This window comes from Apodemus sylvaticus, chromosome 2 (assembly GCF_947179515.1).
Source record: "Apodemus sylvaticus chromosome 2, mApoSyl1.1, whole genome shotgun sequence".
Taxonomy (NCBI): Eukaryota; Metazoa; Chordata; class Mammalia; order Rodentia; family Muridae; genus Apodemus; species Apodemus sylvaticus.
Genome location: NC_067473.1, coordinates 46,154,274 through 46,181,891, shown reverse-complemented (window position 1 = coordinate 46,181,891; position 27,618 = coordinate 46,154,274). Strand labels below are relative to the sequence as shown.

The window sequence follows — 27,618 nt, the reverse complement described above, 5'->3', positions numbered from 1 at the left end:
TTCAGGGATAATTTTATCAGAATGTAGCAGATATAGTTTCCTTCCTAGTCTGTTAAGTTACAGAGGGAAAACTCATTCCCAAACAGGAACTTATCTTCCCACTCGAGAGATTTCATAAATTCTTTTAGTGGGATACAGGGAACAGAGGGGAGGCATATATATGTACATGAAGTGTTATGGCTTTTTAATACTGTAAAAACCAAATGTCTCTCCCCCATGGGTTTATATATTTGAATGCTTAGTTACCAGTGAGTGAAACTGTGTAAGAAGGATTAGGAGGTGTGGACTTGCTGGGGGAGGCGTGTCACTAGGAGCGGGCTTTGAGGTTTCAAAGGTCCACACCAGGCCCAGCAATGTCTATTCTGTCTGTTGCCTGTGGATCTTGACTTAAATCTCTCAGTAACTGCTCCGGCATCATGCCTGTCTGCTTCCCACCTTGATGACCAGGGACTAATCCTCTGAAACTCTAAGAAAGCCCTCAACTAAATTCTTTTTTTAAACAAGAGTTGTTTTGGTCATAAGGCAAAGGGTTAGAATTTAGCTAGAATTTAGCTCACCTGTTTCCTCTTTCTTTTCCTTTCCTGGGGCCTAAGCACTAGAATTTATAGTTCTTTTTAGGCGGTGTGTTTTCTGTTTTTTTTTTGGGGGGGGGAGTTGAAATTTGATAACATAATTGCTATAATTAAACCCTATTGCTTCATTATAATTTAATTTTTTGCTACCATAAATTATCCCGATTTCCAAAGAAATAAGTTAACAGTTGCTAATTATGCAGCTATGGATTTGAAACTAGAAACATTGTATTCTTAGATTGTGCATAGTAAAATTTGTGTTAATTTCTGTGACCCATAAAATCTCGATAAAAAGGTAAAGTTTCTAACAGATGAGAAAAACATTCCTCATACTGCTAATAACTGAAAGAAGAAATTGACATGTAGCATGCAAGCAGTACTCTTCCCCTCGGATAGATTATTCAGGGTTGCAGAATTCGTTATGACTCCCTTCCCAGAGGAGTTTTATGATCTGTTACCTGGTTTGCCGGAAGTCTAGTGAAGATTCCCTATGGTCCTAGTCTGAATCAACTCTACAACAGGACTGACTGGTCATTTCAAATTGCCGCCTGACAGGTTGGGATTGTGTGAGCTTGTGACTGAAGGGCGGAGGTGCTGACACAGTTTCCCTCCTCCCCGGGTGCCGCTCAGCTCCTCGCTGCGGACGCGGCAGCTCCCACGTGGCAAGTCCAGATTGAGTCGCAGGAGGCGACCGGGGATCTCGGCGGCTGTGGCCCTCCCTCGCGGCGCCCCAGCGTCCGCTCGGTCCTCCACCGCCAGGGGGCGTGCGCGGCTCCGCGGCTGCCGGGCCCATTGGCCGCGGCGGGAAGCGTGGGAGGAGGCCTGGGGCGAGCTGGCTTCCTCCTCGGCGCGGGCCGGCGCTAGGCGAAGCCGGAGGAGCCGGAGGAAGCCGAGGCGCGATCGGCGCGGTCCGCGCGCTCGGGAGGCGGTGGCGGCGGCGACGGCGGCACCTCCCATCGGCCTCCGTCAGGACTGACGGCGGCGCGACTGCAGACGGGTGAGGTTCGGGCAGGCGGCCGGGCTGGGCGCGGCTGGGCGCGTGCAGGCAGGAGCGGAGCACCACACCGGCTTCCTCGCAGCCCGATGCCGGTCTCGGCTGCAGCGGGGCCCGGCCATCCGGAGCATCGCGGCCCGCTCAGCGGCGTCTGCACCGGGCGTTGGGTCGCGGTGGCCACCGGGCTCCGGCTGCACCTGGAAGCCGGTGTTTGCCCCTCGTGGTCGGAATCCTGCAGGTTGAGCGTTTCCAGAGAATTGGATGGGATGGTCGGGCATGCTGGATTCGAACTCTTGCGCTGGACCGTCTTGACTCACTTGTAAAGTTTGTGTCTCTGCCCAACTAGAGATGCTATCTCCTTTTGCAAGCGAACACATAGGTATTCTATGTCTTTGATGAGCGCTGTTCATTTTTATTTTTTTCTGCTGTGTTCACAGTAGTAGTATGCATGATGGTCAGCGCTCTTAAACTTAATAATGAGTGACAGATGGACGATTTGAGATCGACACATCTAGCTGTAACTTGCGGGAAGTCATCGGCTTCAATTTACATAGTTAATTCCTATAATATAGAACTACTATCTGATAGAACTTTTTCTTTATAGGCAGAAATACATGCATACAAAGTTCCTAATTTGCATCTTTACCATCTTAGATAGAATTACCCAGTATTTCCTAGCGCATATTTAGTTTTTACAACTTCTCACACGGGTCCTATTACTACTGCTCAGATTTTACAGATTAGGATACACATTTCCTGAGGTAGTAAATAAAGTTGGATGGTAATGGCGGATCCCATGGCCTGTGCTTTCCTGGAAGGACCAGTGATAGTCTTAAATTTTCCAGGTCTTTGGAAACACTGTTTCTCCCTGCAGTGCCTTAGGGGGCACAGAGAAACCTCCATTAATGAAGTAAAGTTAATAACTTCCCTGATGCCACTAACTAGGAAAGGTAAGTTAGTATCCCTTGCCCTTACTGTCCTACACCCTAATATCTGGAGGTTGCTCATTTGGTGATTTCTCCCATAGTCTGCAAGGTTTTTAGTTTTATGCAAGTGATAAGGTTTGTTTCATAGATTCTTAAAACATGTATTTATTAAAACAACCAGCTGATGACTTCTGGCAAGTTAATGTTAGCCTCATCAAACTCAAATGGTCCATCTGCCGACACTTACTCATTACCCAAGTACAAGAGAATTATGCATACTGCAGCTGAGAACACAGCAGGAAAAAATGTCTTCTTTGTAGGAAGAAATACTAACATAAAAAGGACCAGATACAATGCCTCCAGGCAGTGATATTCTGTGACCCTATGGTTGTGGAAGCCATAGAATGATGGAATTAATGAAGACCAGAGAGGCAGGCACAAATTCTCAGTGGCACATTCTCCATTTTGGTCTTTCCCTCTGTACGACTGTTGAACATCTTGTGTGATGATGGTTCAGTTGCTGTGCGAGCATCTTCAGCAAGGAGTTCCTGTGATTTTCATCGCAGCGTCTCTGGGTTTGTTAAGGCAGTTTTGTGGGATCAGCTGTGTAAACTAATGGCACCAGGCATTACCTGCAATTAGTGGGCTTGGGCTGAGTTTTAAAGGGCGTTGGATAGGATCAAAATAGGAGCTTGTAAAATTGTTTTAGCTGATACAATTTTTACCTTAGTGGCTTCTTTCTTATTCTGTGCCCCTGGCTGCTGACCTGCCTTTCTGTTGGGCGGGTAGAACCACTGTGTTCCAGCACTTTTTCTCAGGGTGCTTTGACTGCTGAAGTCTGTGAACCTTGGTGTACTTTCAGTTTTACATTTGAACGAGTGCTGAGGAATCCTGAGACACGCGTTTACATGACATTACATCAGGTGTAATGTGACTTAGTTACAGGAAATGAAGATCCCACCACGCTGGGCAGACATTCATGCCCTCCCGTTCTTCCTTGTTTTCTTTCTTAAAAATCAAAAATAAAACAAAACTCCTACAGAGTGTAAGTTGAAATGCGGATGCCCTATTGCGATCCTTCTATAGTTAACACTTATTATTTTTGTTAATTTTCTCTAAAGAAATTTATTTTTACCTTTTTTTTTTTTCATATGTAGGGGGTGAGGCCGAGGCCCATGCTGTGGCGCATGTGTGGAGATCAGGGACCATTGGTAGGAGTTGATTTTCTTTCTGAGACTTGAAGTCAGGATGTCAGGCTTATCAGCAGCACAGGTACCTTCTGAGCCCTTTGCCATTTTGCTTGATAACGTTTGTCTGTCTGCCCGTCTTTCCCCTAATTGGATAGGGTAGGAGTAAGGTATTTAAACAGTGTAGAATTCTAAAGGAGCAAGCACAGCTAAATATTAAGCGAAGGTCTTTGCACTGGGTTCCAGAAATCTAATGACCATTTCAGTTTGTCAAGTGGCTATTGGATTTATTTTGTTTTTTTTTTTTTAAGATTTTTTTATTGTTATATGTAAGTACACTGTAGCTGTCTTGAGACACACCGTAAGAGGGTGTCAAGATCTCATTACGGATGGTTGTGAGCCACCACGTGGTCACTGGGATTTGAACTCAGGACCTTTGGAAGAACAGTCAGTGCTCTTAACCACTGAGCCATCTCACCAGCCCGGCTATTGGATTTTTCAACCAAATGCTGCTTTGTGGAAGAGAAGATCTGTAAGAAAACATGGGGACAGTTTGAGCTGGAGTCTGTTTTAAGTGTCACAAACAGGAGTTCTTTCTTCTTCACCCCAGTCTCCAGATTTCCTGCCTGCCCCTCCCCTCTTCTCCCTGGCAGACCTGACTCTGGGACTGCTGGCTCTATTTCCATTTAGAACATAATGAAGAGTCCTATCATAGGAATTGTACTTGGGGATTTGATTCTGTGTTAGACCTGCCTTGACTTTCATTTTGACTTTTCCCCCCTTCTTAACTTTTTCTGTGTAGGGTCGGTGCGCTTTAATCCTGAAGAAGCTCTCAGCTCTGAGCCTTTGAGAATCGCCCCAAAACAGCTTGTTACAGATGCAGGGTTTTCATGCCTACTCTGAGGCCTCTGATCCTGTAGGTCTGCAGTAGCAGAGACGTTTGCTTGTTAAAAGGCACACTAGTGATTCTGACCTCCCTGGTGTGCGTCACACTTTATTGAGGCCTTCAAAGAACTTGATAGGATGTATTTTACTAAAACAAACAAACAAACAAACAAACAAACCCCAAATCAAATATGTTTGGAAACCTCTGTATTTAGACTGTTAAGTGTGTTTCTTAAAATTAATAATATACCTTTTTAGGTGTCTAAGGTTTTAGGGCTTCTCGTGTCATGTGCATTATTGTGAGGGTTAGGATGTAATATAAAGAACAGTTCTATTGAAAGGCTGGGAGATCACTCAGTCTGCTTGGCAGAGGACCTCTGGGGCTCCCTGCTTGGTCAGTCTAATCTCCAGTTTCAATGAGAGACCACCTAGGGAGTAACCGAAGTAGACACTCACAATGATGTCTGGCTTCATACATACACACATGCATGCACACCCTCCTATACAACATATGCACATAGCCACACGGACATGTACACACCACACACACACACACACACACACACACACAGAATAATTCTATCAGTATTTCTTCAGATGTTCAACCGTGTAAACTGTTTGTAAGAGTTTATGCAAGGTCTTCTTGCCTGACTTCTGTTTGTAGTGGAGATTGTACTGGTGGCAGAGCTTTAAGTGCGCCTCAGAGATATCTTCAGGTGTCATGCAGTCTAGTCCTGCTACTTATTTGCATTTATGTATGCGTTAATGGCTTAATAGAAAGTCTTGTAGTTCATTGAAATATTTACTTCCTGCTGAGTTTGCGTAGGTGTGGCAGTTGCATTTGACCTATAGCTGTTTATCGGTCCTTTTAGTTAGTTAGTAGCTCACATTTCCTCCCACTTACTGACTCTGCACCTGCACACTCTACATACCCTCCTGGGTTGAATGATTTTTTAAATGTGATGGTAATAAGGTTAACAACAATCTCTCAAAAGAGACCTGAACTCTGGCTGTGAGTTAAAAAAAAGCTTGTGGGATCCCTATGGAGTGTCTGTAGGGTAGAATCTTTCTGTACTACTGAGAAGTCTGCGGAGAATAGCCCAGCCTGTGTTTGACAATCCTTTATAGATGGAAAAACTTGCTTATCTTTATTATTAGGTTGAAGGTCGAACACAAGGCTATTTTCTTTTTAATCCCTTAAGTGCTTTGTTGGACAACATTGTCTAGTGCATGCGGATCAACTGGCATATTTCAGTAATCGACTAGCTCAGGTGCGGAGAGGAAAGAAAGAACTCTAGGTGTCTCTGTGGTTTCTGCAGTCTCCAGAGTTCTGCTAGGAAGCTAACAACTCAACACTGAGCTGTCTGTCTGTCGCAGCGCTGCTCTCAGAATGTCTGTCAGGCTTCAGCACCTGTTGTTGCCTTAAGTCTTTGGGGCAAAGTTGGCCTAGGCTGGACACCGTACCCTAACCTGTGTTGAAGTAGAGACCGTGGGTATTGGAGTTGTGTTTGCCAGTGTAGGAGTAGAAGGGAGCTTTAGTCAGGCTGCTGGAGATCAGATAACAGGTTTCTGAATTCTTCCTGGTTGCCAGCAAGGAAGAGCTGTTGCGAAGTTAGAAGGACAGCTAATGGCAGGCTTCTGAGGACCCTGAAGTCTCCCCAGGGCCATCCTGGTCCTGTTTGGCTGCTTCTCCCTCCTTCATTTCCTTGGGTCTGGGGGAACTTAGGAGCACCCTTGACTTGAGTGTTTCCATTTAGGTGTTAATCCTCTTTTAAATCAGTTTGCATCCATTTTGTGCTTCTGGAGACAAAAGAAGAAAAGCCCTAAGATGTTGATTCAGAGAACGGAAAAAATCAGAGGTGGGGCATGGTGGTGCATGCTAGTAATCCCGGTATTCTGGAGATGGGAAACTGAAGCCTTTGAAATTCTGTGTGAGACAAAGCAGCCAGGAGTAGGTCATTGGTATGCCCTCTTCCCAAGATTTTTCAGTAGAACAATATTCTCAAAGAGTTGTTCTACTGACTCTCATTTCAGGTTTTCGGTCTGCGGCTTTGTAATTCTCCCATTTGGAAGATCTTGACCATTTTGTGGGAGTGAATTTTGGTTGTTATTGTTCTTATTTTTTTTTCTTCCTCTAATCAAAAGGCAAGATTAGTTTGTTTCTTTAAAAACTTTTTAATTGTTAGGTAACCATTAAATTTTTTTCTTTTTAATAACTTGGATATTGCTTTTGTAGGGTTTTGTCTTTGTGTTTTGGGAGAGTCTCATGTAGCCATTTTTGTCCTTGGATTCTCTGACTGGGCAAGGATGACTTTAGACTCTATTTACCTTCCTTTTTACCTTTGAAGTGCTAGGATCTAGAGGTGTGCATATCATACTTAATTTTTTTAACCAACTCTCTCTTTCCCTCCATCTGTCTGTCTGTCTGTCTGTCTCTCCCTCCCTCACTTGCTCCCTCTCACTTTGTGTAGATTATATTTTTTAAAAAATCTGTATCTTCTACTACCAATAGTGTCAAAGTGCCAAAGTGTCTTGCCAATATTAAATTCTTTTCCAAGTTAGTATTTATAGTAGGCATTTAGTGTTAAAGTCTTTAAAATCACTTGATGTTAAAGTCCATCTATTGAATTCACAATGGCACAGTAATAACAACTTACGCTGCACACTGAGTTATTGTTTATTCTTGTTTTGCAGTGCTAGGGAGCCAACTCCATGCTTCTGATGTACCACTGAGGTAAAGCCCTGTCCTTGTTCTGCTGTTTCCTGTTTTTGTTTTAGTCAGGATTTGATGTAGCCCAGGCTGGACCCCTACTCATTTTCTAGTGAAGGATAATCATGAAATTTTGATCTCATTTGTCTTAGTCACTGCTCTATTGCTGCAAAGAGACACCATGACCAAGACATCTCTTACATTCGAAAGCATTTAACTAGGGCTTGCTTACAGTTTCAAAGGTCTGGTATCGTCATGGCAGGGAGCTTGGTAGCATCCATGGCACTGGAGCAGTAGCCAAGACTATATCCTGATCCATCGGCCGAGAAAGAGTCAGAGTCTAGCATGGGTTTTTGAAACCTCAAAGCCTACCTTCAGCGACACTACCTCCAATGAGGGCTCCTAAGCCTTCACAAATGGTGTCACTCCCGATGACTAAACATTCAGATACAGGAGCCTGTGGGGGCCATTCTTATTCAAACCACCATTCCATCTCTGCCTCCTAAATGCTGGGGTTGCATGCATGCATCATGACATCTGGGGTTTTTTTTATGATGCTTGGAGATCAAACCCATGCTATTTTGTGCCTGTTAGGTAGCCTCTCTGCTGACCGTGTGTGCTCATGAGCCCCAGTCCTCAGACTGGATTTTTAAATGTTAATATTCCTTCCCAATGGATACAGTCTTTTTAACCTGCCTCTTTTTTTGTTTGTCTCAAGCATTAACCAGGCCTGGAGAGATCATCTGACTTTCTGGGGGTTCCCTCCTCATGCATGTACATCGAGTGCTTCATCAATTGGTCTGTCTCTCCCTAGCCTAGGAAATGTGTTTAAGAGCTACATTATTCAAGTTGGCCAGGCATCAGATACACAGTTACCCATCCTTTTTCAAAGCCCATTGCAACAATGATCCCATATCAGCAAGCAAGTAAGAAGCGCGCTGTTACCTTGTTTCCATGGCCAGGATCTTGTCCTCAGTGAAGCGGAATTTAGTGACCATTTCTGTCTCTGTCTTTCTGTCTTCAGCTCTGGGTTTGGAAACAGTCCAGACTCACTCTCGCCTTTGCTGTAAGCAAGCAGCTCTAGCTATAGGAAGCTAAAGGTGTTTCCATTTGAATAAGATTCGTTTTGCTTCTCGTGGAATACAGGCTTCCTTCCACGGAGGGTACATGCTGGCAAAATGGCCCATAAAGCACAGAACTTGTGTGTTTGGTCAGCACTCTTTCCATAGAAGCCATGTTTATTCTCCAAACAACCCAGCAAAAATGTTCGACTACTAAGATGACATTCGGGAAGTTTTTCGGTCTTCTATTTTATTTTATTTTTTTCTAATCAAACAAATTACTCCTCCTTGAGGCTCAGCTAACCATATATATAAGCCTGTGCAGTCTTTAAGGCAGAACCATTTTTCAGAGTAGGTTGAGAAATAAAATTTGAAATTGTGACACATGAAGATGCAATGAAACCCAGATCTTGTTGTCCGTATAAATAAAACTTTATTAAAACATATTTGAGCCAAACCTGTTGGTGCACTTGGGAAACACTTGGAAGACAGAGCTAGTTAGGTCTCTTGAATTCCAGACTAACCTGGTCTACTTAGTTTTGGGCCAGCCAGGGATATATCATAAGACCCCTCCCCCCCATCTCAACAAGAAAAACAACAAAATCCAAAAGGTGCCCTGTAGTTACGCCCTCCATCTTTGTTCCATCCAGCTGTGGGTGCACAGCTGGAGTAGGAATTATACCTTTTATACAGAGGTTTTCTGGGCTTTTACCTGGCAGTAGCCGCAGGAATAGAGCTGTATGGTATTGCAACTTTTTTTTTTCTTTGGAGACATGATCTTCCTATTTAGCTTTTCTAGCTGGCCTTGAACTCACAGAGATCTTGAACTCACAGAGATCTTCCCAGTACTGGGCCTGAAGATGTGCACCACTGTACTTGCTGTTTGAATCTTGTTTTCCTTAGAACACTTTTGTTTGTAGATTTTAAATGTAACTTCTTTTGCTCTCAGCACTAACCCATTTTCCTTTTGGACATTAAATGCTCAGGGGATGAAAATTTATTTTACCTTCTAATCTTGACAGTGCCTTAATCAGTCCAATTTCGCCTGAGAAAATAAATGATGGATAGGTGATAGATATGTACATATGCATATATATGTGTGTGTTCGTGTGTGTATGTATACAGATAGATAGGTAAAGGTTCTATGTAATAAGCTGTATACATTTCTGTAGTTATGTGATTTATTATATATATACACATACATATACATATGTATGTGTACACAATATGTATGTGTACACACACACACACACACACACATATATTGCAATTTATTGGGGGAAAATGGGCTCACACAATTCCAGAGACTGAGAGATGCAGGCTTTGCAGTTGGCAAGTTGCCATCCAGAAGACCTGGTGGTACTGTGTGCCTGTGCATTGTAGCACTTTCCCAGCCTGAAGATGGGCAGAGAGAGAGCAGAGCCTCCCTATTAGAAAAGCCCATGTTTCCTCCTCTACTCCCACACCACAATACATGCAAAAGATGAGTCCTCAAAGGGTGATGGGAATTCTCCCAACCAGAACACAAAGGACCTTTGCAGCAGATTCCAGGTGGGTGTCCTCTGCTCTATTTGGAGACAGTGTCAGTGGGTAGTGGGTTGAGGGCTCTGGCTGTAGATAGCCTCTCCCTATTTAGATGCCAATTACAAGTCCAGGCTGCCTTTTTACATATGGGTCTGCTGGACCTGCACCAGGTATGAACTGGGGGCCCCACAACCGCTTCCTGAGGCTCAAGTAATTTGAGTGGTTTATACTTAACATTCACTGCGTGCAGGCTATTAGAAATGACACTGGTGAGCGATGTAGAGGGTGTGGTGTGGGAAGGGGAACAGAGTTTCCCTGTCCTCTCTAGGTGTACCGCTCCCTGGGAACTGTACCGTTCTACCCCCTGTAAGCTGGAATCCCGGGCTCTGGGTTCAGTCCTGTGCGGTTTTGTGAGACTTCATTCCTTAGGCATGACTGAAGCACGGGCAGCTGTGTTGAAATGTGGTTGGACAGAAAGGAAATGAACTAATGCTAGCGGACTGAATGGGGAACCCCAGCGATTCATCTTGCCTCTTTAGCAGGCCTTGGGGCTGAGGAGAGTCTTGTGACCTGTCAGACAAAGCTGCACCGAAGGTTATTTGTAGCTAGTAGCATCAACACAGCAAGTTAGGTTAGGTTTCTATCTCTTGCAAGGGGAAAGAGAAATTGGAGGCTGGAGAGAAGGCTCAGCAGGTTAAGAGCACTGACTGCACTTCCTAAGGTCCTGATTTCAAATCCCAGCACCCACATGGTGGCTCACAACCATCTGTAATGAGGGTCCTCTTCTGGTGTGTCTGAAGACAGCTACAGTGTACTCACATATAATAATAAATAAATCTGAGAGAGAGAGAGAGAGAGAGAGAGAGAGAGAGAGAGAGAGAGATCAGAGTCTAGAATAACAGATAATTAGATAATTCTTACATCCTGCCTTGTGAGGAGTTTAGGGTCAGGATCTATGGATGGAAACTCCTATGTCTGAGGAGATACAGTTGGGCACACTGTACTTGGAGCCCCACTGGAGGAAGGCCCTTTACTTCCCTCAGTATAAATTCAGATGGACCATCCAGGAAGGTCCTTTCCTGCACACCCAGGATGGTGTTGACTTGTAGGCAGCATGTGGCTCTATGGGGTGGCACCGAATTCACCTTCACAGACTGGGCTTAAGTATAGTCTTTGGCTATTGTTTTGTAGTTTGACCTGCTTTTATGTAGTCTCTTGAAAAGCTTCTGCTCCCTTTGGGCTGGAAAGAGGTGGGGGGGGGGGGAGGGAGGAGGGTTAAGAGCATTTGTTCTTACAGAGGAACTGGGTTCAAACCCAGTCTTGTCACTCCTGTTCCAGGGGATCTGATACCCTCTTCTGAACTTGGTGGGCCACTGCATGCACAAAATGGTCACACATACATGTAGAGCATTTGTACACATAAAATAAAAATTAAATAAAAGAAAAACCCCAGCCCACATGACTATCGTAATCATCTGAATTACGATAATTGGTTTGGTTAAGATTGTTACTTGGCCAGCACTGAATTAAGGTTGGATTAAAGTGAATGGTGGTTCTCTGTTTTGTGAGATATAACCCATGATATTTTCTTCTGTCTGGATTGATTTTGTTTTTAGTATCATGCTTTGGTATATATCTGTATGCATATTTTCTTTCATCATATTGGTCTTGAGGTGGTAGTCAGATTTCCAACACTCAAACTTAAGTCAGTTTGACAGACTGTCAAATCTCTGGAGCAGCTAGTTTGCCGAAGAGATTAGCAACTCCCAGAGCAATTTGCAAGAGCCGAATTGATTGAAGCAGCATTTTGTCAACAAGGTCTTGAGAACATCAGTGTGCAGTGGGAGAAATGGTCCCAGGTTTGTGAGCATCCTTCCTGCACCTCTCAGGAGCCCCCTTGTCCTGGCCTGTAAGGCCATCACTACCTAGGTCTGCTGGACTAGTCGGCGGGGCTGGTGGGAGGACTGCCTAGCCAGACAGGATTGTTTTTATGGTAATTGTTTTTCTGGCTTTTTTCTTTGACACAGAACAATGTTGTAATGAAGGGATGGGGAATGTGCTTGGATCTGTGAGCTACCTGTGCTTCTGTTACTGTTGGTTCTTCTCTTAATGAAGTCCTTATATAACAGCCCAATTTTGAGTTAGAAAATTGTATTAAATTTGACCAGTCTTGGTAGTTGGGCTGAAAGAACTTTTTAAAGAACAGTTTAAACTTTTAAACTGGATGTTAAAGAACATCCAGAAAACTGGGCTTGGTTCCCAGAGGTCGTACCTCTTTCAGACCCTGAGTATGTACACACTTCTGGTCATGTTCCTTCATGCTGGGGGCAGGGTGGCCTTCCCTGCTTGTATTTTCAGGTGACATATTTTGCACATCTCATTTAGCATTCTTATCTGTCTAAGCTGCTGAAAGTTGTTTTGGATATCCCTTTACTTTTGGAGCAATGCAATACTTATGTATCCTGTCTTGAATATTTTAATATTTACATTTTTGTTTGTTTGTTTTGATCGACAGTGTTTCTCTGCATAGCCTTGGCTATCCTGGCACTCTCTTTGTAGACCAGGCTGGCCTCAAATTCAGAGATCTGCCTGCCTCCACATCCCAAGTGGTGGAGAACATTTGTATTTTTATCTATTTTAAGACTACTCTCTTTGTTACTAATTGTCTGGTTTTGGAAACTAGTTCAAAGTTTTGTATCTTTGTCTTTCCCTGAGTACTGCAGAACATTTATGCACTTTGACTTGTTGCTTGGAGACTAGTGTTCTGAATTTTTAGGTGAGGCCTTTTTATTCCTTTACTGTTGTGTTTATTGTCTCTGGGCCTATCTCTTCTTGATTGCCTGAAGTCTTCATGAACGGTTTCTTCCACCACTTCAGAATCTTGTGTCTTCAAATACTCTTTAAACAGCCAGGCGTGGTTTGGAATTAGCGCATCTTAAATGCTCGCCATTCCTTGCCCTTTAATTTATTTCAGTACTCTCCTTCTTCGAATTTACACTTTTGCATTAAAGATGCAAAGAAGTTAATTAAGGAGATTAATTAAAGATGCGTTAATGACCAAGGCATTTTAATAGAGAATTTTTTCTAAATGTTAATTCCCTAAATTTATTTTTTTTAAGATTTATTTTATTTATATGCATTACACTGTAACTGCCTTCAGACACACCAGAAGAGGGCGTCAGATCTCATTATAAATGGTTGCTGGGAATTGAACTCAGGACCTTTGGAAGAGCAGTCTGTGCTCTTAACCTCCAAGCTATCTCTCCAGCCCCCAGCCCTCCCTAAGATATTTTAAAGGGAAACCATTGTATTCACAAATGTAGTTGCTACTGGGAAGAGCAAGCTTGAGTCTGGTGACTAATTATGCAGGTGTAGTCTCCCCTGGCAATGGAAGCTGAAGTAGAACATCAGGTGTCTGGTACCCAGCTGCTTATCCCATCGTCAAAGACATTTTCCTAGGCCACGCCCAGTAATGAAATTATTTGGCATGTAAGAGAGGAGGAAAGGCTGTGTGGGTGTACTCATGTGTGTGTGTGTGTGTGTGTGTGGTGTGTGTTGTGAAAGCAGAGTTCAGTTTTACTGGAAACCTAAAGAGGAGTTATGAACAGGAGTTTTCTTTTGAGGGGTTGAGTACTCCCCCTTGCTCCCCCCATCCCCACCTCCCACCTCCTTTATGTGAATACTTCAATATCTCTTCTTTCCTTTTAGAATTCCGGCTGGTGCCTAACTAGATAGTATTGACTTTGGCTGTTGTATAGATGTTCACAAAGATAACAAAGGGGGAAAATGCGGATAGTGAACTGCTCAGTTAGTGTTGATGCTTTTTGCTTCAGGTTAGCTTTTGCCGAAGAATGGGAGGCAGCTGGAGACATGGGGGTTGGGAGCCAGGCAGGCTTTATACCCTGTTGCTTTTTCCAGTGAATAGGAAAACTGGATATTCTTTTCAGTGACCCCAGGGAAAGGTCATTTTGGGGGAATACAGACTATCTGTGAATTACTAAATCAGTATGTGTGTGTGTTGTGTGTGTGTGTGTGTGTGTGTGTGTGTGTGAGAGAGAGAGAGAGAGAGTATGTGTGTGTGTGTGTACGCTCGCGCTAGTGTGTATGCATGCATGTTTTTGAACCTGTGTGTCACAGTGTGTGTGCAGATGAGAGAAATAATGTATTTCTGATTAATAGGATCCATGACACAAAACCATTTGAATTCTGTTCCTTTACAGAATGTTGACAGAAGTAGTTGTCTAGCTGGATGTGGGTGTGGCTTTGGCATAAAAATCTTGTTTACAGTTCCATTTTAAGTGAACATTTCATGTATTTTGAATTTGGTAGAAAGGGAAAGCACACACACATGGCTTTTCTTTATTTTTTTTTTCTAGCATATGTTGCCAGTTAGTAAAATAATACCAAAGAATAGTTTCTGTCCAGAGTTTGCTGTGAATGCTTACAACAGTGATATCCAAATTACTTTATAAAAAGGACATACGTAATTTGTTAATCTCATCATCGAGAATAAGACCACTACCACAATTCTGAGCCAAATTTGAAGCAAGCTTTCATTAAACACTGACCAGGAAGATGGACTCTGGCTAGGTCCATGCCTGGGTTCCCAGAAAATGGGAACAATTTTGCAGAGGCTTAAAAAGGCAAAACTTTAAAAAAAAAAAAAAAGCCCACTGTTTTTCCTATTCGGTCCAATCAGGGACAAGCATGCATCCTGACTTATTTCCTTCCTGTGGGCCTCCCACTCCCCTCCACGCAAACATATCAATGCAAACAAACTTGTTTAGGGGCACAAAAACTTGTGGCTTGTTATTTTCCAAGAACCATAGCCCCGTCATTCTAGTATTATCTGTCCTTGGGCAAGTGGGGCGTACAGGTTAACTTTGGCTCTTACATATCCTCTACTGGCATGAACTGGCCTACCTAAACTCCGTTTCTACAAATGGTTTCTGTTACTTGGTAAAGAGCTTACTGACCTGATGTTCTAACCAGTGTTTGAATGTAAGTGCTTTGAGTTCCTAATGGACCTGTGACCGCTAAGGGTCATGGTCGCCCTCTGTAGGACCAGTATGATAGCTGTGGCCTTGCTTATTTATCCAGAACAAAGGACACAGCCAGCAGGAGACTGAGGCAAAGCAAGTTCTTTTGCCTTTTTTTTAATGGTTCAGGGAAAGGAGTAGCCAGTGGTAAGAGGTTTTTTTTTTTTATTAAACATTGCTATTCATAGAATACTTATGAATGGCATGGTATTCATTTAACTGCTTTCACATATATATCCTAAGTTAACCTCAATCTAAGGAGGAATATTGCCTTAGTCAGGGTTTCTATTCCTGCACAAACATCATGACCTAGAAGCAAGTTGGGGAGGAAAGGGTTTATTGAGCTTACAATTTCCACATTGCTGTTCATCACCAAATGAAGTCAGGACTGGAAGTCAAGCAGGTCAGGAAGCAGGAGCTGATGCAGAGGCCATGGAGGGATGTTTCTTACTGGCTTGCTTCCTTGGCTTGCTCAGCCTGCTCTCTTACAGAGCCCAGGACTACCAGCCCAGGGATAACACCACCCACAAAGGGGCCCTCCTACCCTGGATCACTAATTGAGAAAATGCCCTACAGCTGGATCTCATGGAGGCACTTCCCCAACTGAAGCTCCTTTCTCTGTGATAACTCCAGCCTGTGTCAAGTTGACACACAAAACCAGCCAGTACAAATATTCATTGTATATAATTCATGATATTTGCCTTTCCTTTTGATTTTAGGACCTTCTTTCTGAGAAGTGCTAGAGAGTGAGAAGGCAAAAATGAGGGTAGCAGGTAAGATATTTATTTAATCTGGTGAAAGTAATTTTTTATTTTTTAATTTATTTTATAACCTGTTTGCTCAGTAATGGCTAAAGGAGAGGATGTCTGATTCATTAATTCTTTTTCATCTTTCATCTTTTCCCCCTTAACTTCCTTCTCTGGTGTGGGGGAATGGGGTGGTGGTGGTGGTGGTTCTTGCTTCCTTGTCCAAAGTAGTTTTAAGCTATCTTCTGGCCTCAGGTACCACCATCCATCATATCTGTAATTTTGGAAAGGTAAGTACCAGGCTGAAATAAACTAAATCATATTTAGCCTTTTCATTTTATGTAGTCAACAAATCACTACTTGTACATTTAGTAGGTATTATATACATTTTTGTAGATTTGGCATATCAAAAGTATGCCAAATTTTCATATTTATTTTTAATAAGCTAAGCATAGTTCTTTAATAGTACATATAAAATACTCAAAAATTAGCTTTGAAAATGCAGAGAATGACTTTTTCTTGCTAAGTTAAAAAAAAAAAAGAAAAGGAATTCTAAAATAGAACTTTTCTCCTGTGTGAGGTTAAATGTAATATACATGAAGAATTTGCTAAAATGTAGTTTTGCCTTGATTTTTTTTTTTCTAGTCTAGGTATGAATCCAGGGCATTAAAGCAATATGAAGTAGTGTGTTATTCACATTGACAGTCATTGGTAGATGTCTATAGTATTAATGTATGTATTGATAAGTATCTTTAAAGGATAGACTCATCAATACTCAGTTGGCCTTTCCCAATCTAAAAGTAAAACCATGTTTCTCCTGTGCTGCCTCTAGTCACAGCCCCCAACTCAAAGCACCTTACTCTGAGGAATTCTGCTAACTGTGCTACAGGAGAAAACAGGTTGTTTTTCCAATCTCAAGATAATTACTCTTTTTTTGTTTGTTTGATTATTTTTGTTTTGTTTTTCATGACAGGGTTTCTCTGTATAGGCCTGGCTGTCCTGGAACTCACTCTGTAGACCAGGCTGGCCTCGAACTCAGAAATCCGCCTGCTTCTGCCTCCCAAATGGTGGGATCAAAGGCGTGCACCAGCACTGCCCGGCTTGTCTTATTCTTAGTTGTCATTTTCTTACAAGCAAACCCAGTATTCTAGAGTTGTTTATTAAAAGTCCCAAGCAGTTGGACAAACAGCTCTTTTTAATTTCTTATAGTTGTATAGAATCAAGCAGAGGTGATCAAATACTGTGATTACTAAACCAAGTTAGCTGAAGGTCACTACACATGCTTTTGTAAAAATTTGAAAAATTAGACTGTGCTGTGAAGTCATGGAGCATTGTTTCAAAGTAGTTATACGCTTGCGGGGTAGGAGGACTCTGGAACAAGAGCTTGTTTGTATTCTAAAAACCATGTTCTTGTAGTGTTTGCTCTGCGTTCTGTTTCTGTCCACTTTTAGGCTCAGAAGGATGATTTGTAACCTCAGTCTCCTGAGGATTTTTCAATACCCTGTTCAAGTGTGATGACCAGAGCAAGTTCTTGTTTTGCACATCGTTCTAAACGCGCTCAGCTAAATTAGCTTCATCAGCTAGTTGTTGTGTCTGCCCTTTTCTTGGCATAGGTCTGGGGGCCTTCAATAGACTATAAGGACAGTTAGTTATGCGTTCACTGCTTTGAGCTAATTAATATCTTCTAAATGAAAATTTCTTCGGGTTGCTTTGAGATGCTCACATAGCCTGAAATGTAATGATCTTTGGTTTATAAGTGTGGGAACAGACTCAAAGCAGTGCTATCAGTTGCTAAAGGAAGATGGAATGGCACACTGAGTCAGAAATGGGGATTGTGGTGTGATATCTTAAGCCCCTTCCAAGGCCAGTATTGGACGTTGGGACCAACCCTAGAGACTATATTCCGTAGCAAGCTCCTGGGGTTTCTTTTAAACACTCGTGGTCTCTGCTCCTGACTTTCCTGTCTCTTGGAGCCTCTCTTTCTTTCTTGTTCCAGACCAGTGTAAGTGAACAGGTTCTGCTCTAAGATAAGACTCAGGTGCTGGGGCTGGAGAGATGGTTAAGAGCACTCGACGCTCTTGCTGCAGAGAAACAAGGTGCAGTTCCCAGCACCCACACGGTGACTCTGAACCGTCGGTAACTAGTTCGGGGGATCTAACACCCTCTTCTCACTTCCCTGGGCACCAGGAATATACACACATTCACATGTATACACGCAGGGAGAAACACTGACACGTTAGGTAAAGTAAGGAATCTCTAAAAGGGAAACACCCCATGGGTGTGACCCTGAGAGAGGTCAGCCCTGGACCATGCAAGCTTCATCCATCTGCTCTAGGAGACAGTGAGGGCTTATCCTGTTATAAGTCCATGACTGCTAGAAGGTAGAAGCCTCCCATTCTCTATTCCTAGCTATACGGGAGGGGAATGCTAGAAAAATCTCTGTGCCTTCCTCCCATTTTGGTTGTGAACCTAAAACCGCTCTAAAAACCCATGTGACCTAGCGTGTGATCACCTCCACCTAGCATCTGGCAACTTCAAGCCATGTGTCGTAGTCATTCGTCTAGTGAGCATGTGTGTGTTGAGAGCAGGCTTTTGATGAGAAGGTGGTCCAAGCCAAATGGAATTTTTGCTTGTTTATATATTGAAATACAGGCAGCTTGTAGTTGTTTTAAAAGGCAGGAAGCAGACTTTGGAGGGAGAAGTGAGGGCCAGGAGAGAAGGAGTAAGCTGTGGGACACATCCATTGCCTCTTCATTCCTGAATTACTAGATTTTTTTTTTTAAGTACTTTGTTTTTTTTAGGGTGGTTTTAGATTCACAACCAAGTTAGACAGGTAGAGATTTTTCTAGTATCCCCTCATGTATAATTATGAATAGAGTGTTTCTAAATAGTACTGAGGAAGCTTTGGATGTGGCTGGCTTTCAGCATTGTTGGCCTTTTCAAACATCTTCAATTCCTTCCTGCCCTTCCCTTCCTAGATATAGATGATTCTTTTGGGTCTATGAAATTAGATTTTTTTTTTTTTAATTTTCCTTACCTGCTATATTGATTTTGGCAGAAGAATATGTCTTTTTTGTTTGTTTGTTTTTGAGACAGGGTTTCTCTGTGTAGGCCTGGCTATCCTGGAACTCACTCTGTAGACCAGACTGGCCTCGAACTCAGAAATCCACTTGCCTCTGCCTCCCAAGTGCTGGGATTAATGGCATGCGCCACTACTGCCCGGCTAGAATATGTCATTAGTGTTAGAATGGGGTACCGTGTAGAACACTAGGTTTTTGCAGGGAAGCTTGTATTCTGGACCATGCACAGCCACTGGTTTATCTGTAATCCTAGGTGATTGCTTCATCTCTGGAGTTTTATTTTCTCTTTAAGGTTAGATAACTACAGATTTCGTCTACCTCTTTGCCGTTAATAGAGATTAAACCTGAACTACTATTATGATCGAGCAATTGAGATTAGTTAAGACATGAATGAATTAATACTGTTTCTGAATAAACACACCCTGTCTCTGAAACCCGGATGTTGAGAGGAAAGGTGCCCAGTGGTCGGGCCACTCCCTTTTTACCTTGCACTTTGTGATTTGCTCCATAGTGGTACTTAGGAGCAGTAGATGATTAATAGTGAGCCGATGTGGCAGTGATGATTATTATAAGGCTGTCCGAAACCATAAAGATATGAAGTCAAAAGGTAAAGAGCAGGCACTCCTGGAGCTTATCACTCAGCCAATGACTGTGATATCCAAGCCTGTCCTCCAGGGGAAAAGTCCTGCCACGACCTAGGGATTATGGTTCCCATGGGGTTAGGTAGCTGCAGGAGATGGGGGATGGTAGGACAGTAAGCTCGCTACATTTCACGTCAACACTTTACTTCTCGAGCGTCCTGGCCTTGCAAATCTCCAGAAGGGTTTTATATCGTGCCTGGAGGGCATTGCTCTCGGGATGGGAAAGGCTTAGGAACATGGAGTTCTGCAGACATTGCAGTGTTCCATTCATCAGGACTCTGTAGTCAGCCAGCAGCTGATGGTAGATAACTCCCTATCCTCCCCCCATCCCTCACCACCCCGAATCACCCTAGACAGGTGTCTCAGCTCTTCCGTCTGAGAGTTCATTGGGAAAAATCCCTTGACTTGGTGGGTATCAGTAGTTACTGTAACCCCAGTAACATTAAGGTCTTACAGGATGGCAAAATAGAACTGTATTTGGCTCATGCCTTTGTGGGACTGTAGTATCTGCATGGCAGAAGTGCTATTCGTTGGCTTATAAAACTGTGCTGAGTTCCTTCTGCGTTTTTTTTTCCAGGAGCAGCAAAGCTGGTGGTGGCTGTGGCAGTGTTCTTACTGACCTTCTATGTTATTTCTCAAGTGTTTGAAATTAAAATGGATGCAAGTTTAGGAAATCTATTTGGTAAGTTTCACACCCTCCGCCCTTTAATAACTATTCCTTTTGTTGTTTTCTATTTTATTTTATTGTTTTGTTTTTCTAGTACAGACTTTATGCTTTTTATAAAAAAGGAAAAAAATTCTTTGACAATTTCACACATGTGTAAAATGTTTTGATGGTGAATACCCCATTACATTGTTACCTCCTTCTCACTCCTATTCCCGTCCAGTCCACACCCTCCTAGTTTCTTGTCCTGTTTTTTTATACCCTATTCAGTTTAGCCTTGCTCATTTGAGTATGACTTTGGGTTGTCTACTGGAGCGTGGGCACCTGGCTTGTGGCTACACCACTGAAGACAACGGCTCCCCCTCCTATGGTAGCAGCGATGATGTTCCTCTGGCTTCTCAGGGATGGAAGTATTGCATAGTTTCTGCCCCATCAGTGACTGAACGTTGCACGTCCAATCTTAAGCCGCCAATCACAGCTGATATGATTTCCTGAGTGCTGCAGCCCTGCTATGTCTTGGACACAGCACTTTCCAGTCCCCACCCTCTTTAAATTCTCTCTGCCTTCTCTTCTCCGTCTGCCTGAGCTTTCAGGGAGGACAGGGCTGGGCGCTCAACAGTCATAATCTTGTAGCACATTGACTAGTTATAAGTTTCTTGAGTTAGCTGTCACCTACTGTAGAACAATTTCAACATCATTCTTTAAAAACAATTTCGTTTATTATTTTGTGTGCATGGACAGTTTTTTGTTTTTTTGTTTTTGTTTTTGTTTTTTTTTTTTGCCTGCATGCATGCATGTATGTGCACCATATACATGCCTGGTACCAGAACTGGCCAGAAGAGGGCATCAAATCCCCTGAACTTGAATTACAGACAGTTGTGAGCTGATGTGTGTGTGCTAGGAATAGATCTTGGGTAATATGGAATGGCAGTTAGTACTTTTAAAGTGCTGAACTATCTCCAGACCCAGAATCTTATTTTTTAATTAATTAATTAATTAACTAACTTTGTATCCTGATCAACTTTCCCGTCATTCTTCTCTTCCCAGTCCTTTTTTCCCTCCCTTCCCCATCCATTCCTCCTCTTTTTCTCCTCAAAGAAAAGGGTGGGGGGAGACCTCCCATAGATATCAACCAGCTTTTGCGTATCAAGTTGCAGTAAAACCAGGAGCAACTTCTTCTATTGAGGCTAGCTGAGGCAGCCCAGTAGGGGGAAAGGGTCCTAAAGGCAGGTTACAGCCCCTGCGTCAGCTGTTAGGGGTCCCAGATGAAGACCAAGTTACACAAGTGTCACATAGGTGTAGAGGGCCTAGGTCAATTCCATGCATACTTCTTGGTTGGCAGATTAGTCTCTGTGAGCCTCTGCAGGCCCAGGTTAATTGATTCTGTAGGTTTTTATGTGGCATCTGACCACTCTGGCTCCTATAAGCCTTCCCCCCCCTCTTCTGCAGGATTCCCCAAGCTCTACCTAATGTCTGGTAGCGGATCTCTGCATCTGTTTCCATCAGCTGCTAGGAGAAGCCTCTCTGATGGTGGCTGATACTCTGTCTGAAAATCTAGCAGAATATCATTAGCAGTGTCAGGGGTGGGCTTTCTCTCACGGGTCTAGGTGGACTAGTCATTGGTTGGCCATTCTGTCAATTTCAGCTCCGTCTTTACCCCTGCACATCTTGTAGGCAGGACAAATTGTAAGAGTAGAAGGTTTTATGCTTGCGTTGATATCCTAATACCTCCATTAGAAGTTTTACCTGGTTACAGTAGATGGCTGGTTAAGGCTCCAAATCCCCCATGGCTGGGAGTTTCCATTGCCCTAGGTTAAGCACATCCTAGAAATGTATCCCCCACCCCCACCTTGCACTTGTCTCATCCTCCATCTTCCTCTCCCCAACTTGATCCCTCTTGTTCCCATACCCACCCCTGACCCACCCCCAGTGTCTATTCTGTTTCTCATGCTCAGTGGTATTAATGTGACCAGGGCCATACTCCCTCCCCCACCTTGTTGGGTCTGTGAGTTGTAGCATGCTTATTCTTTATGTTATAGCTAATACCCACTTATAAGTGAGTACATACTACTCATGTCTTTGGGTCTGGGTTACCTCACTCAGGATGATCTTTTCTAGTTCCATCCATTTGCCTGCATATTTCATGATGTCATTGTTTTTGATAGCTGAGTTTTAATAGCTCCATTGTGTAAATGTACCACATTTTTCTTTATCCATTCTTCAGTTGAGTTGACATCTGGGTTGTTTGCAGTTTCTGGCTATTGTGAATAAAGCTACAGTGAACATAGTTGATCAAGTGTTCTTGTGGGATAGTGGAATATCTTTTAGGTATATATGCAGGAGTGGTGTAGCTGGGTCTTGAGGTAGAACTATTTACACTTCCACCAGCGATAGAGGAATATTCCCTTTGCTCCTACCCGCCCCCCACCTCCCCCCAGTATGTGCGGTCACTTGAGTTTTTGATCTTAGCCATTCTGACCAGGATATGATGGAATTTCAAAGTCATTTTGCATTGTATTCCCTCATGGCTAAGGATGTTGAAAATTTCTTTAAGGCTTCGTGACCATTAGAGTTTCCTCTTTCAAGAATTCTCTGTTTAGATTTGTACTCTATTTTTTAATTGGGTTATTTGGATTGTTGATATCTAGTTTTTTGAGTTCTTTATATAGTTAGGATATCAGTCCTCTGTCAGGTATGAGGTTGGTAAAGATCTTACTCTGTTCTGTAGGTTGACATTTTGTCCTATGACGGTGTCCTTTGCTTTATAGAAACTTTTCAGTTTCAGTAGGTCCCATTTATTAATTATTAATCTTAGTACCTAAGCTGTTGCTGTTCTATTCAGGAAGTTGTCTGCTGTGCCAATGCATTCAAGGCTATCCGTCACTTTCTCTTCTATCAGGTTTAGTATATCTGGTTTTATGTTAAGGACTTTGATCCACTTGGACTTGAGTTTTGTGCAGGGTGATTTTCATTCTTTTACATGCACACATCCAGTTAGACCTGCAATATTTGTTGAAGATGCTTTCTCTTTTTTGACTGTATGATTTTGGCTTCTTTCTCAAAAATCAAGTATGCATAGATGTGTGGATTTACTTTTAGGTCTTCAGTTAGATTCCATTGATCAACTTGTCTGTTTTATGTCAGTACTATGTAGATTTTATTATCATTTCTTGGTATTACAGCATGAAATCAGGGATAGTGATACCTCCAAAAGTTCTTTTATTATACACCATTGTTTTAGTTATCCTGGGTTTTTTGTTGTTATTGTTGTTTTTCCATATGAAGTTGAGTATTTTTCTTTTGATGTCTAAAGAATTATCTTGGAATTTTGATGGAGAATGCATTGAATCTGAAGATTTTGGAAGATGGCCATTTTCACTATGTTAATCCTACCTATCCATGAGCATGAGAGATTTTTCTATCTTATGATATCTTCTTCAGTTTCTTTCTTCAAAGACTTGACGTTCTGGTCATATAGGTCTTTCACTTCTTGGTTAGAGTTACACCAAAGTATTTTATATTACTTGTGGCTATTGTGAAGGGTGCTGTTTCACTAATTTCTTTCATTTGTATGGGGGGGGGGGAGGCTACTGATCTTTTTGAGTTAATTTTGTATCCAGCCACTTCATTGAAGGTGTTTATCAGCTATACTAGTTTCCTCATAGAACTTTTGGGGTCACTTAACTGTCTTGTCATCTGCAAATAGCAATACTTTTCACTTCTTCCTTTTCAGTTTGTTTCCCTGATCTCCTTTAGTTGTCTAATTGCTCTAGCTAACACTTCAGCTATTATATTGAAGAGATAGGGAGAGAATTGACAGTCTTGTCTTGTCCCTGTTTTTAGTGAAATTGCTTTAAGTTTCTCCCCATTTAATTTGATGGTGGCTGTGTATTGCCTTTATTCTGTCTAGGCATGTGCCTTGTATCCATGTTTTATTCTTAGCATGACTGCCCAAAGTGTAAGTTCCCAACATGGGTTTACTACTGCTTTGTCTGTCTAGAAAAAGAATTATTATCTAAGTGAAAAAAAAAAGTAAAAATATAAAAATAAAAAAAAAGAATTATTATCTAAGCGAATGTCATTCAACCCAGTAGTCTAAAAACAAAAAACTATCTAAGAATAAAAACATAAATATCTAAGCAATCGATTTTTGTTTGACATTTTAAACATATTTATGACTATTTTCTACTTGATGAGAAGCATTAATCATGGCTCTAATGTGCTCACTGTAGAAAAGACAACATTGCTATGTTGAAATTGATTCTTTGTTTGAGTTAACTGCTTGACAATGGACCCAAATCTAGTTTGTATAAGGGTCAGAGAAATGCATCATACTCGTTGGTCCTTAATATTATTCTTTCTTTTCTCCAGTGATTGTCATTTCTTGCCCACATATTTAGTGTTTTTATGTTGCAAATGTACCCATATAAGGTCCTTTAACTCAGATTACCTTTTTAGTGCTAGGGCTCCATCCCAGTGCCTTGCACATGCTAGGTAAGTTTTCTACCAGTGTTGTACATTCTTAATGCAGTATTTTACAAAACCTTCAACATAACAGCATAGAACCAGGTATATTTAATTCAGTTCTGTATCTTCTTGATTTTCTGATTTTCCTATTCTAGAAGTGTACTCTGGCTTTCCTCAGGCATTGCAGGCTATTTCAGAGTTTTCTGTGTAGCTTTGATTATCCTTCAGTCCCCCACCCCCCCTCTCTTCCAGTGCAAAAATTACAGGTGTGCACCACCACAATGTCCACTCTACAGTCTCAGTCTCTCAGTCTTTCTCTCTCTCTCTCTCTCTCTCTTTCTCTCTCTCTCTCTCTCTCTCTCTCCTGAGTCATTGGAAGTCCAACCCAGGCCTATGTATATACCAGACAAGTGCTGTGCTACTGACCTACATCCACTCTCTTTTTTTTTTTTTTTGCGGTTTTTTAAATTAGATATATTCTTTATTTACATTTCAAATGATTTCCCCTTTTTTGGTTCCCCTCCTCCCCAAAAGCCCCATAAGCCCTCTTCCCTTCCCTTGTTCCCCAATCAAACCCCTCCAGCTTCCCTGTCCTAGTAATCCCCTACATGGCTGCACTGAACCTTTCCAGGACCAGGGGCCTCTCCTTCCTTCTTCTTGGACATCATTTGATATGTGAATTATGTCTTGGGTATTCTGAGCTTCTGGGCAAATAGCCACTTATCAGTGAGTGCATACCATGTGTGTTCTTTTGTGATTGGGCTACCTCACTTAGGATATTTTCCAGTTCCACCCATTTGCCTAAGAATTTCATGAATTCATTGTTTTTAATTGCTGAGTAGTATTCCATAGTGTAAATATACCATATTTTCTGTATTCATTCCTCCGTTGAGGGACATCTGGGCTCTTTCCAGCTTCTAGCTATTATAAATAGGGCTGCTATGAACATAGCGGAGCATGTGTCCTTATTACATGCTGGGGAATCCTCTGGGTATACGCCCATGGGGTAGTATCGTGCCCAGTTTTCTGAGGAACCGCCAGACTGATTTCTAGGGTGGTTGTACCAGCTTGCAACCCCACCAGCAGTGGAGGAGTGTTCTTCTTTCTCCACATCCTCACCAGCACCTGCTGTCTCCTGAGTTTTTGATCTTAGCCATTCTGACTGGCCACATCCACTCTTAACACTTCATTCACTTCCTCTTGCATCCAAAGATGCTGCTCCACACCAGCACTTGACCTCTTGTGTCAAAGTACTCTTCAGAGCATCTTCATGCCTCAGGATCTGGGAGATGGTCTGCGATCCTGCCTTTCCAGTTAGAACGAGTCCATGTCTAGTACTAATTTCCGTCCTGGTGTTTCATATTGCTAGGGGACTTGTTATCGTGTGTTTTCCCTGTTTGATGTCGGCACTGCTTAGAGCAGGTATTTGTTTTAATCTTGTGATTGCAGTGCCCTTCATCTATAAAATGTCACTTATTGGATTTCAGTCTACATTGAAGTGCTGCAAATATTAATGGCGGGGCTTGTTTTCTTTCTTGTTTAGAATATGTTAGTCCTCATAACCATTTATTTAGCATCCAACTTAATTTAACAAAGGACATCAGGTTGAATCTGTATGCGTTGGTTTCAGGAGCCTGGTTTCATGTTACCCATAGTGGTCACTACAGTTCAGTCAGTGGTGAGTTTCCTTTCGGCTGTCCTTTGTAATAACTTAATAGCTTGAACAGATCACTTCTTTCCTTTTTCTTGGAGATAGATTCTTTTCTCATACAATAAATATCCTGATTAAAGTTCCCCCTCCCTCTCCTTCCCAGTTCCTCCTCTCCATTCTTCCCGTCCGGATCCACCTACCCCATTTCTGTCTTTCATTTGAAAAGAATGGGCGTCTAAAAGATAGCAACCAAGCATGACAAAATAAAATATTGTTATAAGATAAAACAAAAACCATCACATTGAAGTTGGATAAGACAAACCAAGAGATGGAAAAGAACCCAAGCGACATTTTTTTATTTCCTCATGTTTTTGAGCCAGGGTTTCTCTCTGTGTAGCCTTGGCTATCCTGGAACTCACTCTATAGACCAGACTGGCCTTGAACTTTGAGATCGGCTTGTGTTTCTCCCAAGTGCTGGGATTTAAGTCGTGCACCCACTAAACCGACCTTATTGTCTCAGGCTTTTTACATCATACAGTTTTAGAAAAGTAAAACAGACATTTCTAGACAGGAAGAATTAAAAATTTGCCCATAGTTAATAGTTAAAATTACCAAGATAGATTGTGATTTAAAAGAATAAAATAAAAATTAAAAGGCAAAGAGCCAAATGACAAAGTACTACAACTAAAAGAAAATTTAACCTCTTAAACCTCGTAGCTCTCTGGTAAGTACAGGAATACCTTACTTAGCATATCTAGATTTAATCCCTAGCACATCCCACCCCCAAATACACAAACTTCAGTTTTTTTAAAATAAGACTTAATCTTGAAGGAAGTCCCCACTCCTTTTGTAAGAATAATACCCAGAGTCTGTGGATTCCCTTGACTTAATTCCACCCATTAGCAACATTTTGGGACCTGTAAACTGTCACAGGCCAGACACGGACTTGTGCAGTCTTCGAGTCATGTGCCTGGCGGTGATTTAAGGCAGTGTTAGTTTTCAGCATGGACATTTAACTAGTACAGAACCAAATGAAGTCTGGGTTACCTCTGCAGGTGTTGCTGCAGTCATTTGTGGGCCTAATTATTTTTAGCTTTCGGTGTTTAAGCCATTGGTAAGTAGTATACGCATAGGTTACTTGAGACAGTATTAAAAGCTTAGGTACAAAGAAGTCCTAATCCTATAGCCTGACATTCATTGGAGTCTGATGGATCAGACAGGGTTGTGCCCATCCCTTGATGTATTGTCTAAAAGAAATTAAAGACTGGGGTTATCACCTAGAGTCAGAAGTGAAGTGTGCAGGTGACGAGGGGCCATCGTCTTCCAGGCTGTGCTTGTGCCTGACACTTTGACAGCGCCCTATATTCATGATAATTAGGTCACCTGATTGATTACCTGCAGGTTTCCATTTTCATAATTGTAGCCTTGGGGGAAATCTTTCCATTTTGATGGGTATTGGATACAAATAAAC

The 27,618-nt window shown here is 42.2% G+C and overlaps 1 protein-coding gene across 5 annotated transcripts in view; it reads left to right on the top strand.

Annotated features, from left to right (window-relative positions):
• The first annotated feature begins 1,473 nt into the window (after positions 1-1,473).
• The window catches only part of Fam3c (FAM3 metabolism regulating signaling molecule C), a 51,702-nt gene continuing 25,557 nt past the window's right edge, over positions 1,474-27,618 (top strand). Inside the window, exons 1-5 of one of the 5 annotated variants that reach the window (XM_052173299.1) lie at positions 1,488-1,569; positions 3,650-3,764; positions 7,259-7,298; positions 15,618-15,671; positions 19,943-20,047. In XM_052173299.1, the coding sequence (XP_052029259.1) occupies positions 15,659-15,671; positions 19,943-20,047 (118 nt within the window). In that variant the 5' untranslated portion in view covers positions 1,488-1,569; positions 3,650-3,764; positions 7,259-7,298; positions 15,618-15,658. Of the gene's footprint in view, positions 1,570-3,649; positions 3,765-7,258; positions 7,299-15,617; positions 15,672-19,942; positions 20,048-27,618 lie in introns of all 5 variants that reach the window. The other 4 variants (XM_052173298.1, XM_052173300.1, XM_052173297.1 and 1 more) reach the window with 4 other exon arrangements.